Genomic DNA, 13,308 nt, shown 5'->3' with positions numbered 1-13,308 from the left:
CATGCATGTAAAAAATGTTGTTTTCCTAGCAATATTTCAATAATTCAAAGATAATTCAGGTGTACATTCACTATTTACTAAAGAAGAAGAAAAATTATATTTCCTGTTCTTGTCAAAAATTTCTGAGCCTGTTTCAAAATTACATCCCTGACAGTTCTATGTCATTGATTATGTTTCGGCAGATTAAAGACAGTGATCAGATAATTTAAATGTCGTTGCCATGGAATTCTAAACATTTTTTGGAAAGTTGCGTATGGCGTCGAATTGAGAACAGTGTTTGTAAATGAAGGATAAAGTACTACCTGGAAGTGTAATCTGTTAGAGTACTTTAGTCCACCAACTTCTCAAACAGAATGACAATATTAAGCCAGAGATTACAAAAGAAACACAAGAATGCACCAAGAATGCATTAAGACACCTTGTCAAATTTAGTAAAGCTGGTGTTATATCCCCTGCAGCAAGAATGAATCGCTATTGAACATTAGCATTATTATGTGCATATAGTGTGAAAATGCATAGTGCAATAGATATTCCTTCAAGTGTTGCAGCTTTGCTGCAGGATGCTGCAGCCCCCGGCCTCCAGCGTCTCACCTTTGACACAGTGCCTTACAATGTGGGACACAGTTGTCTTTATTCAACTAAATGGGAAATAACTCCCTAGTTGGGAGCATCTAAATGGTTGTATAATCCACATAGATATTTTAGTTAGATGGAAGGGGGATGGATTCAGCTACTGTACATGTGAAACTCCATGGCTTGGTCAAAATTACGCAAAGTTGCAACAACCTAATGCGCAGATGCAGCTCGAAGAGTAATTATACGTCAGTCTTTGGACACAACATTTTTTCACTGGAGATTTCATATGCAGTGGATTCCTTTCTTTCTATCTAACATGGCTCATCTCTTCAAGTGACTGGATAACTAGTTTAGCAAACAGGTCATAGTAGGTCATCTCTGTAGATACCACTAACAAATCAATAGCGTAGAATTGGAGTTGTGGGTTCAAGGAACATGTTTTTCATTGTATTTCAATTCAATTTCTTATTCCAGTATAAATTACAAATTTATAAATAGTGCAACTTTGCAACTTTTTGGCTGGCGCAAATGGTGGAGGATTTTTTTTCTTCTGTTGGTATGTGGAAGTTGTAAGAACTTCTTACAGGTTTAATTTTCATTTGATCAATTAGAGTTTAAACTTCATCAATTTTGACATAGGGAAACATTACAAAAGTATAAACATCTTGAAAACTTAAGGATTCGGAGGATTTCCTACAAAATGTCTAGTTTGTTCAAATAGAACATGGGAAATGGTTACGGCAAAGACTGCTTAAAATCATCCTTAAGACTTAAAAAGTTTGAGGCAATTATACAAAAACTTATTGCATATAAGTTCTACTTCTTTGTTTTGGCATTATTTAATATTTATGGCAAAAATCTTTGATTCACCTATTTGAATAAGGGTGAGGGCGGGTTTTTTTTGGGGGGGGGCGGTGGGGGGAAGCTGGAGACAGGCTCATTACACATTTGAGAGAATTAGCTAGTCAAGTGAGCTACTCATTTTCCATTGGTTGCTTTTTGGGTTCACTTGAATGATTTAATAACATGCAGCCAATTATAATTGTTAGCGAAACTAAAAACAAAGTTTCTTTGGTCAAGTCTAGACTCATCAGTTTCCTTTTACTTCACTCTTTTTTTCTCTGAATATTTCAAATTTTGACTGCAAACCTTTTCTTTCAACTTTTATTTTATGTTTTTTCCTGTAGCTAGAGACAGTTGCAGCCTTAAAAGTAGCCAAGAGTAATATTTATCTCTATTTCTGTGTTTGCTATATGTTTTTATGTTGCCACGGTGATGGGTATTTATGTTTATCCTGTGTACTGTTTAAGTAAGTTTGAAGTGTCCCCCTCCCCCTTAATTGTAGTATCATTGTGTGCAAATGCTGATTTAAAAAAAAAAAATTGTTGTGTGCATAGGTATGATGTTTCGTGAAGCACAGATGTGTAGGCAGTATTGGTAGCTTTTGTGGCCTCCTGTAGTAAAATAACTGAACTATAGTGAACTTTGTTCCACGTTCATGTCAATTTAGATGAATGTTGGGGGGAAAAAACTTTTGGTCAAATGTAAAATTCATAAACATATTCATAGACTAAAAAAAATGAATAAAATCGAGATTTCAGCAACTTTAGCTTGCTTTAAGGGCCATCAGTACTGCATGCCCTCAAATATGCTAGAAAGTAAGAAAATGGTCAACCGACGCTCGATTTACAACATACATTTCATTAGCATTTAATATGTTAAGTTATCCACTCCTGAGACATTTAGTTGAATATTTTAACAAATCTCAATGACAGTAACTTGGAGAATTTGAGTCTTTAAGTTAATTATCAAGAATAGTCAAGAAATTAATTGTGAAACATTTAAGCAAATATCTTGCAGTCTAAAGTTTGGGGCCACTGTATAGACCTATAAGGTTAGAACAATGCAGGGTTACAAAGTGACTTTGAAGATGCTCATCAAATTCTTGGGTTGGCACCGCAGGGGATGGAAATTTATTTTCTCATATCGAACATGGCAGAAAATCGCAGCATGTTTTTAATCAGATAAAGAGGCTAAATATTCTGACCTCGGTCGGATGGCTGCTTTATAAATAGACGCCGCTCACCGGTTTTTGAATCAGATAAGGAAACTTGATGGTATCTTTGTACATATCTCATAGTCTCTCTCTCTCTGCTCTGCAATCGTCTGATATTCGGGAGAGAAGTTAACGACTTTGAAATGTGACGGAAAGGAGGACATTTGAATGTCAACAAAATCTTCTTCCACTTGAAAACAATTACCAAAAATTACTGAAGAATAAAAAAAAAACAATTAGAAAACTAGTTGAATGAATCAGTTGATTACTGACGTAAAGTCTTAGTCTTAGACAAGTTTGGATTTCCATTGAAGGTCAACTGTTATTTACATTCACTTTCCTTTTACAAGTCCCACCGTTGTAAATTAATTTTGTGAATCTAAACACTTTATGCTCTACTCAATTTTACTAATTAGCAATCTTGAATAAGAGACAAGTCTTATCCTAGCTTTATTTCAATCCTTGACACAGGTTTAAGTCTCCGCTTTAGGGAATTTAACATTTCCATTTTGATCATGTCTAAGTATTTATCTCATATATTTATCAAATTTTGTAGTTTAAAGTTGAGATCGTCAGGTTGGTGACATGTCCTGCGACGACCTGTAAATGCTCCTAAATTCAGATTATTCCGTAGAGGAACTGAATTTCAGGAATAATAATCAGTTGGTGAAAAAGTCGATTGGATATTACAGAGAGAGGAGAGAGTTTGCAAACTCTTTGAGAAAGTTTCTTTAATAGAACTTTGTATGTATGCTATGAGTGAGAAAGATCATTATTTTGTACTTTGAGTGAGAAAGGGTGATGGCATATTAGAGGAGGGGGAGTTTATAACAGTTGCATTTCCTTCATGGTAAAACAAGTGAAAATAAATCATCACTTTTCACAGACTATATCAAAAAATTATATCAATGAGTCCAGACCTGCCAATCTGCCTTATACAAAAATAGAAAGATTTACAATTTTCCTTCCCCAAAATATGGGAAGATTAGCGTAAAAATAGGGATGATTTGGCCCAAATCCATCTAAAAATGTAAGATAGCCATGTCAAAAGGTAATCGAGAAACAAGTTTGGGTTTTAGACGTCACCTCTGTGCTACGTCAAAGTAATTGTCACATTAACATCAGCTGCCCTGCAGAATACAGTGAGTCACAGTGACATGAGCATATTGTACCATTTATGTCTGGCAATACCAAGTGGGTGTTCTCCATGGTCCTTAGGCAGGTAAAATCATACACATGAATGACCCCATTTCCTGCTTGCAATTTAGAGAGAAAAAAAAGTGGTAATCAACCTTGCTGGGAGATCTAAGAGCAAATAAAATCGGGAGACTCTTGGGTTAAACCAGGAACGTTGGCAAGTCTGGGAGTGGTGGGAGAAGGAAGGGAGGGAGGGGACGGGGTGAGGTATTTATGCCACTTGATTTTCTTGTTAATATTCTGCTTTAGAATATCATTGTACCTCTGCAGGTTTTGTTGTCAGGTGTTTGGTAGCAATCTGTCTTGGCAGTGGGGTCATTGTCTCGTGTATATGTTGTTGTATGTGTGTGGGTATTGGTGTGTACTTTAACCTAGCTGCTATGCACATCAGATCTATTTATAAGATGTTCCCAAGGAATTCGACAGGGTTCGTCAAAAGCAGCTGTTTTCATTTGCTTTGGTCAGTTTAATTCTATTTGGTTCCAAAATCTCTATGCAGTGTTTTTCATTTCAGTCCAAGTTTTTGAAGAAATAGTCCCAAATTGTTGATGAATTTTAATTTGTTCACAATGAATATGAACTTTTGTCTGTAAAACAGAATCATTAAATCAATTTTAATCTTGAACTGTTCAAAAAGTTGTAAGTTATGACATGCAAAGAAAAGTTGAACAATTTCAGTCACGTTTCCAATAATTAATAATATACTCCATAGAGTTGATAAGAAATTGCAACCAAAATGCTAACAGCTGTTTTAGATGCACCACTATGTTAAAATTTGCTGTTTTGGTAATTACAGTATGTGTGTTTCAGATGCATGTCGGTAGTTACAATATGTACAGTTGCTGAAGGTTTGCCAAATTATCCTCTACACCCACCCACCCTCTTTTCAATAATAGTTTCCCCTTGTTTATTCCCTTATATTTCGTATTAGTATTATAAAGTTGAATTTAGATGTTATGCTTGTTCTTTTTGTTCACCATTAATTAAGTGAAGTGACCCTTTCCACCCTTGCCTCCCACCCCTCACCCCCCCATCCCTCTGCCAACCTCTTTGAATAAAAATTCCACCCTCCGTTGTCGTGAGTCAATGCACATTTTCCCAGATACGAATGAAATGAAGATAAACGTTTGTTTGCATCTTTCATACCACTTTACTGCTGTGATCTTGGTTGATAATACATAAAAGGTTACATGAATCAAGTTTTTATGATTCTTTTGAGAGCGATAACGCCTTGGTTACTCATTGTCTTCTTCCCATCTGAAATAGAATTGAAAATGTAACCTTTATGTCGCACTCTGGAAAATTATCGTATGACATTTGTCGAACTCATAAAACTGTACATCAAAAAGGCCATTTTTATGTGGTAAGTGATTTTGGAAATTTATGTCACAATTTTGCAATCTCGAAGAAGAAGGAACTGTCAGAATTGCGCAATATTTCCAGAGGTTAATCTGTCCTTAATTTTGTGACGTTAAAAGGGGCCTTTTATATGGTGCTGGTAATATTATTTATATCTCAAAAGATATTTAGTGATGTGATCATTATTTTACATATAAGTGATGTTTAATGGGTTTTTATCTGCTGGGGAGACTAAGTTTACCTGCCTTATTAAGTTCAATCAGAATTGATTTTTAAAACTTTTGTGTCGTAAACCGTAGGCATAAGGAAGAGTGGTCGTGCATTCTTTTGTGATTAAATAACACATTTTATCCCTGCTTTGTTTTGCAGTCGACGAAACTTCGTACCAAGACTAAATTCAAGACACTCAATCCTCAATACATGGAAGAATTACAGTATCACGGCATAACCACAGATGATCTCCAAACGAAGACTCTTAGGTGCGTACAAAAATAAAGCTTCTCCCACACTCCCGCCTACATAAATACTCAGTGCCTTGACAGTGTACCTTTAGGGTAAAGTATCATCCAGTTGGAATTCATTTTATCTTGTGTAGTCCTGCTGTAGGTATCTTAGCCAAATATTTCATAGATTTGCCTTTTTTAAAGAGGAGATATTTTTGGATAAAGGTAATTTGCAACTTTTCTTTAAACCTTCCTTGTATGAACATTCTGTGTGCAAATGGTATTAAAACCTGGACTGTTGAATCAATGAAAAACATTTCATAATGATGAGTAACACATGTATAGCTCATGGCCATATGCATTTACTATTCTGTGACATGACATTTATGTTTTTTGTTTCTACTTAATTTCAGCAAGAGAATAAACAACAAAAAAACACAATATCATTCCTCAATATATCAGAACATTTTCAAGGATTTAACACTTTGTGTTGTTTCTGATTGACATTAGTGACATTTCGGCATTGAAGTAGTCGAAGCCTGGGATTACATTTACTATGTGTAAAGATTCACATGCCTGGATATCCTTTTTCATTTTTCCTTTTGTTTGGCGGGGGGATGGAATTGATATCTCTTACAACTTTCTCTTTGACATAGCTCTCTTTGGTGAGTTTTTCATGACTGCATTTTTCTAATTTGTTAGACTTTCCGTCTGGGATGAGGACAGCCTCGGTCACAACGACTTCATCGGAGAGTATCTGCTTCCCCTGAAGAAGCTGCCCTTGAACGAAACCAAATCTTATTCTGTTTTCCTTCAAGATCAGGTAAGGAAGATTACAAAAGATCTCAATGAAATATAGTCATGTTGGTGAGGTAGCTGTAAGAGCTCCTATGTCTCCTCACTACCATTGCACTCTGGAGATCCAGTCTATATGTAATGTAACCTTTTTTCACTATTTGCTACAAATGGCCTTCCATAGTTTGTATTAATAGCAGCTCCTTATCCACATGGTCTTTACACAACCACTCCACTAGACTAGTTATCCAGTGTCTTGATAAAGAATTTTGGATTATGGGTTAAGTTGACTTGAATGTCTGCATGTGTTTTGCAAGTTGGATATAAAAGTTATATCGATGATATATTAAAGGATATTGTCTTCATAAGCACATTGAGCTTTTAGTCCGGGACGTTATATTGAACCTGGGGGACTGTCCCTGGAAATCAGCTTGGGAGGTCCCGTCATGTTATCCTGTATTAAAGTTTTTGATGTACTGCAGTCAACTACCCAACTTTGTTGCTGTGTGTTGTTTTGCATGGTAGTATGATGAATACCAGGCTGAGCAAATTGGTATGAATCCTGTGAGAATGGTCTGGCTGATCATTCTGAATTTTCTGTTGTCTTCCTCTCGTCATGTAGTCGGAGGAGGATGAGGACCTCTCTGGCGGAGAGAGAGGCAAGATACTCTTAGGTCTTCAGTACTTCAAGGCACAAAACCAGATGAGTGTCAACATTGTCAGATGTTCTGGTCTTTTCGCTATGGACTCTAACGGCTACTCTGATCCATATGTAAAGCTGTAAGTATTATCAACTTGATCAATGAAATGACTGTGAATGTGATTTTAAACATTGCTTTCCATTTCTCTTTAATATATTCTTGATATGATATTTATACATGTGTCTAGTAGTCAAAGTGTGATTCTGTTCCAGCCTAGCTTTGATACAGTGTCAGGAAATTGGTCAATTTTGTGTTTTAACAACATTTAAAATTTGTTAGCTGTCATATGAAAGAAATTCACCAGAAATATTTTCATCTTATGGTTGTAAATTTCTGAAAGTATGCACGTACCAATTAAACATGGCGGATGGGTTTTTGGCAAGACTCAACTGTGTCGATAATTTCAGTCTTGAAATAGAGGAATGATCAGTCAACTTTAAGTGAGAGCGTGGTGGCCAATTGGCTAAGGCGCCGAACTCGTGATCCAGGGATTGCTGGTTCGATTACTGCCTAGTTCATTACGTTGTGTCCTTGGGCAAGATGCTTTATCTCAATTTGCCTCTCTCCACCCAGGGGTTAAATGGATACCTGTGAGGTAACTTGTCATTGGGCGCAGTATATAACTGCTGCCGACTGGAGGGATTGTCTCTGGGACAGGTTATCATTGACCAGGGGTAATATAACATCTGTAAAGCGCTTTGAGACCTATCGCTGGTATAAAGCGCTATATAGAAAGCAAATATTATTAAAGATAGTTGAACTGACTTTGTGATACTAGTCAGGATCTTTGCAGGATCTAGTCATGGACTGACAGTAAAGCAGGCAAAGGACATACTCGGTCGGATCAAAAACACTCGGTCAACTTATCATTCAAACCTTTGAATACAATTCCAGTAACTATGCTACTTCATTAAGATTAATGGTTACCCTTGAAATGTTGGTCATTTTTGCAGTTATCTGCAGCCGGATCCTCAGAAGAAAACGAAGAAAAAGACCGGTACAAAGAAGAAGACCTTGAACCCAGAATACAAAGAGGTTGGTTTCATACCTCTCAGAAAATATTCATATTTGATTTACTCTGCCCAATAATAGCTTAAAAGAATACAAAGAGGTTGGTGTTATACCTCTCTGAAAATATTCATATTTGATTTGCTCTGCCCAATAATAGCTTAAAAGAATACAAAGAGGTTGGTGTTATACCTCTCTGAAAATATTCATATTTGATTTGCTCTGCCCCAATAATAGCTTTAAGGACGTTGAAGTTACTTGTAGATGTTAGGAAGATGTATTTTTTGCATATTTTTTAAATGGTCAGAAGTATAACTCATTAACACTCACCTAGTTCCTACAACCTTACTCCAACTCCCTCCCTCCCTCCCCCTCCCCTCCCCCACCCTTTCCATCATTTAGAAATGAAATAAATAATACTAATAAAGATTTTTGACTGACCCTATACTGAGTTTATGATCATTTGTCTTGTATCTCACCTGAACAGACTTTCGTGTACAAGTTGCCTGCTGAAGATCTCCATACCAAGACACTAGAGGTTACTGTATGGGATAAGGATGTCGGTAGCAATGACTACATTGGTAAGTCTAAGACCGCTTGCAGGTAGATATTACCTAGCAACTGAAATGTTGGTGTTACCTAGCAACCTGAATGTAGATTTTGCTATCAAACTGAATGTGGACATTACCTAGCAACTGAGATGTTGATGTTACCCTTCAACCCTTAATGTGGTTGTAACCTAGCAATTGAAATTTTAATGTTAGCTATTAGCTTCTAAAAAATGTACTTTCATTATATTTTAAACATACTTTATGAAATGCTTCTTACAAGAAGAACAGTTTTGGCTTTTCACAAAACCTTGAATTATTATATTTTTTGTTGTATAGCCTTTATGCAGCCCCTCTCCCCCCCCCCCCCCTCTCCTCTCATAGGTGGTGTTCAGATTGGTTATTATTGTTTTATAAATTGGGACTTGCAAGGTGACTTGTGAATATAGTTGCATGCGCCGGTTTGTGGCTGCACCCCATGGGAAGTCCCCCAGGGGACACGTGGCTGTGGTGCACTGTGGTGCCCCAGGAAGATTGATTGAATTGTGCACACTTTGGTGTGTAGGTGTGACAAGTTACCAATGACCAGGGTTAAGTACAGCACGGCGAGACTTTATTGTAAGTTGCGCTATATAAGAACTGTTAATTATTATTATTATTGTATTGCCATAGGTGGTGTTCAGTTGGGTTATTATTGTTGTTGTTATTATTGTACTGCCTTCATGCAGCCCCCTCTCAACTCCCCCCTCTCTCCTCCCATAGGTGGTGTTCAGTTGGGTTCAAATACCAAAGGTGATAGACGACAACACTGGACAGATGCCATTGAGAATCCAGACCAACTCATCGAGCGATGGCACATGCTATCAGAAACACAATTCCGTGAAGATGACTAGTCTAGAACTTGGAGGTGAGATTTGTCTAAACTGCCGTCTAACATGTAGAACGCAAGGATGTCAACAAAGGTTTTCTCACATATTTTCATTAAAAGCATACTTGTTAGACTAAAATGTAATTAATCTAGACATTTGGTGCTTAAACAATATATAAATGTTCTACTGTTTATTTGTAAGCTTCAGACGAAGGTGACCCTGGTCATTATATTTCATTTGATGTGGGAGGTGTTGGTTGGTTCTGATATCCTATGCACGAGTGCACGCTGTTCTTAAGTGTTTTAAATGTACCCGCTGTTCAGACTTTGGTGTTATGTGAATGATTATAAGCATCATTAATACCACAACAATTGAGCTGAAAATTGTTGTTGTTTACCTTGGTAACATCCAGGATCATTTATCCACAAAGTCTCATCAAAACATTTTGCATTTTGATGTTTAATGAAGAACATTGACAGCCAGGTAAAAATTCATCATCAGGGAATAGGAACAAGATTATCAAAACCAACCGTATCTGAATTTTAAGTCCCACTTAAAACTGTTCATCCCATTGGCTTAAAATGAGCAGTTGGCACGGTTACAGTGGAATTGCTCTTTTTGTCCATCAGAGTGATATATTTTAGTCTGTGACTGCTCTCAATGAATTGCTCGCTCCATTGGCTTGAAGCGAGCAATTGCTATGGTAACTGCGGAATGTTCTCGACACTACCGTACTCTAGAAGAAATAGTCATATGTTTTTGTCGTTTCCTTCATCAACAGATTCAAGAGTTTGAGGAGCAAGAAATTCATTCCAGACCGCACCGTACTCTTGATTTTATTCCAATTCACAACGAACATAGTTTGCTTCAGTTTTCCACATGCATGTGAAGTAATTATATAGTTATTCATTTGAATTTTCATAGAAGTAAAAGTAAAAAATAATATGTAACAAACTTAAAAAGTTTGAAAACTATAAGGAAAAATTTAATTTAATTTTAGATGGTCATTACTTATTTCAGGTTAAGAGCTTTTGTAAGGATGCATTTATACCATCACATAATTTTTAGTATTGAAGATGGAAACAATTTTCTCATTCTTTTCTTCTCATTAACAAAATAAAATATATTAAAAAAATTGTCTAAACATTGATTTAGTTAAAAAAGATTTTTGAATGTTGAAAATTATGACATCAGGGTGAAAAGTTTATATCTCAAAAGAAATTAAACATCGTTATCAGAATTTTGGAAGTAAAGGTCTTTGTTTCTTCTTTTCTAGAAAATTTACAATAATATGAAAAGGTTACTGGGTTATTTGGTAAAAAATATTATTTCATTTCGGGTAAAGAAGGAGGAAGGACAAAACAAGTCATGTGTTAAGTCTTAATTAATATTGAATATAAAAACGGTCGTGTCGGCCTATGGCAAAGAACTGTAGCCAAGCACTTTACAATGTAATTGTTAATATGTGTATTAAACCCACATTATGTGGGTATCTCATGGTGCTGACTCTGTGTTTAGGTTGTCAAAGAATCATAGGCTTATATTTCAGATGTTTTTGAACGTACAGAGCATCAAAAGTCATATAAAAACATATATCAGTTTATTGAGTCCACATTTTGCTACTCAATGGGACAGTGGTAAGCTTATTTTAAAAACTGGCAATATTATCAAAATTCGTTTTGCTTTTTCACCAAAAAAATTGCATAGTTTTTTTTCTACAAATTTTATTTCATACTCATGTCTTCAAGGAGAAGAATACGTAATGAGTCCTTAAAAAAAAAAAAAGGTTGCGCTTTCATACTGTTTACTGTATTTGTCTGTGGTTGTCATGGTGACCTGGTTTTGTTTTGTATGTCCTCTTAAACTTGATGATTGTATTTCTCATCATATTTCTTTCCCTTTAGTTAATGCCATTATTAAGGCAAAATGTAGACTTAAAGAAGAACAACCAAAAATTAACCCTTTTTTTGTTGGAAATCTAATTCAGTTTTACGAGAAAGTTTTGTGCATGTTTCTCTTTTTCTTCTTCCTTTTCGTTTTTGTCTCTCTTCTGTTAGTATTCTTCACTTTCTTTACTATTCAACTAATACTTTGTACATTTTGACAAAACAATTTAAGCAGTCGCATGAAAATGGGTTGTAATATTTCTCATTTAGTAGAGGGCGCTAGTTGTTAGAAGGTGGAATGAAGGGAAGATAGGAAAAAAAGAAGTAAGATCGAAGGAAGGTTCTAAGAAATGTTATTATGAAATGATAGGTATTATGATTAATGTAATAGTCATCACACCTTATATACTCCTCCCCTTACACCCTCCCCTCCCTCCCTCTTGCCAACAATGATTTGTGAAATTCTCACAATCAAATCTGTATAGTTATAGATATGTTTAAGAATAAAATAAAATGACAATTTTTGATGTGTAAGACACAAAACAAATGACACCTTCACATAGCCAGATTTTGACAAATATGAACCCATCTTCTTGATTTTGCCAAAAATTGATGAAATTAAAATTGATGAAATTTTATACTAACAAGCATTTACTGGCCCAGTCTTTTCAATATAAGAACAGGTGTGTAAGCCTACGCAAATAACTGTAGCATTCTTGCCAAGGTCAGCTACTAATTAATAAGAAGCATTGGATATATTTGGTCAAAAGAAGAGGTAAATTGCAATGTATAGGCTGCTGTAGAAACAACAATCATCTGTGCAGTTCCCATAGTTAACCAGTTATCGTTGATAGTGAGATCAATATGTTACTATAAGTTTTGTTTCTACTTTAGATATATCTAACAGATAAAAACATATTGAAGTTAAGTTCTGTGTTTTCATGAAAGTATTTCCGAATGAAATCAAATACCCTACATAAAAAAATGGTATTCAAGTATTATACTTTGGCAAGATTATTCACTCTCCAGATAGGAAAGAAAATGTTATCTACAAATCATATTTCAAGTCATAACCCCCCCCCCCCCCCCCTTATGGGAGGAGTGAGAGGGGAATGTGCGATCATACATCAAGCCATATCGTCCCTCTGGGGGGTAGAGGGAGGGAGAGGGGCAAGTGGTGTATTCACACTTCTTCTAAAGGACCACTTGCATAGAGGGGGTACCTTCTGGTTATCAGAGGTTTCAGTCTTCTGAAATATTACATATTCCATTCAGGGAAGACTTGTAAAGCTTTATCCTGAACATAATATTCATATATACCAGCTTTTCTTTTGCATTCTCAATATTATCTTATAAATATAACATAGTTATATCCACAATCCCACAATAGATTCATTTTATGTATAAAACCTCCCTGTGATTAGCCATAAAATTAAAAAATCCAAGTTTTACAGCACAAAAGAATGTGATCACAGAGTAGAAAAACCCTTGTCTGTAAATGCTAGCAGTGTGACATCCATGTGACCATATGCATAGCTTTCTGACATCTTGCAAGCTATTTCCAGTTTTAGAATTTGAAATAGTTCTTAAGAGAAGCAGTAATCATGATTTACTATTTAAAATATTACATATATGTGTGAATTGTTGACATGGCATTGGTGGATGGTATTGGCAAACCATATTTGGATTTATGGAGTTAATGTTATATGGAATATTCTGAATTGACTTAAATACATGTGTAAATGAATGATTTAATGTGGCTTACAACTAACAACTGCCTTAACTCTACAAAATGTTTCATTTGTTTGTTTTTCGTTGTTTTGATACAAGAACAAATAAAAAATAGAATAGCTTCAATATTCATTTCTTT

The 13,308-nt window shown here is 35.6% G+C and overlaps 1 protein-coding gene across 7 annotated transcripts in view; it reads left to right on the top strand.

Annotated features, from left to right (window-relative positions):
• The window catches only part of LOC139959996 (uncharacterized), an 88,100-nt gene extending 74,803 nt beyond the window's left edge, over positions 1–13,297 (top strand). For all 7 annotated transcript variants that reach the window (XM_071957975.1, XM_071957979.1, XM_071957978.1 and 4 more), the window contains 7 exons: positions 5,558–5,667; positions 6,334–6,454; positions 7,049–7,206; positions 8,081–8,162; positions 8,623–8,716; positions 9,446–9,590; positions 10,334–13,297. In XM_071957975.1, the coding sequence (XP_071814076.1) occupies positions 5,558–5,667; positions 6,334–6,454; positions 7,049–7,206; positions 8,081–8,162; positions 8,623–8,716; positions 9,446–9,576 (696 nt within the window). In that variant the 3' untranslated portion in view covers positions 9,577–9,590; positions 10,334–13,297. The remainder of the gene's footprint in view (positions 1–5,557; positions 5,668–6,333; positions 6,455–7,048; positions 7,207–8,080; positions 8,163–8,622; positions 8,717–9,445; positions 9,591–10,333) is intronic.
• The last annotated feature ends 11 nt before the right edge of the window (positions 13,298–13,308 follow it).

This window comes from Apostichopus japonicus, chromosome 19 (genome assembly GCF_037975245.1).
Source record: "Apostichopus japonicus isolate 1M-3 chromosome 19, ASM3797524v1, whole genome shotgun sequence".
Lineage (NCBI taxonomy): Eukaryota > Metazoa > Echinodermata > Holothuroidea > Aspidochirotida > Stichopodidae > Apostichopus > Apostichopus japonicus.
This window is presented reverse-complemented; position numbering and strand designations above follow the sequence as displayed.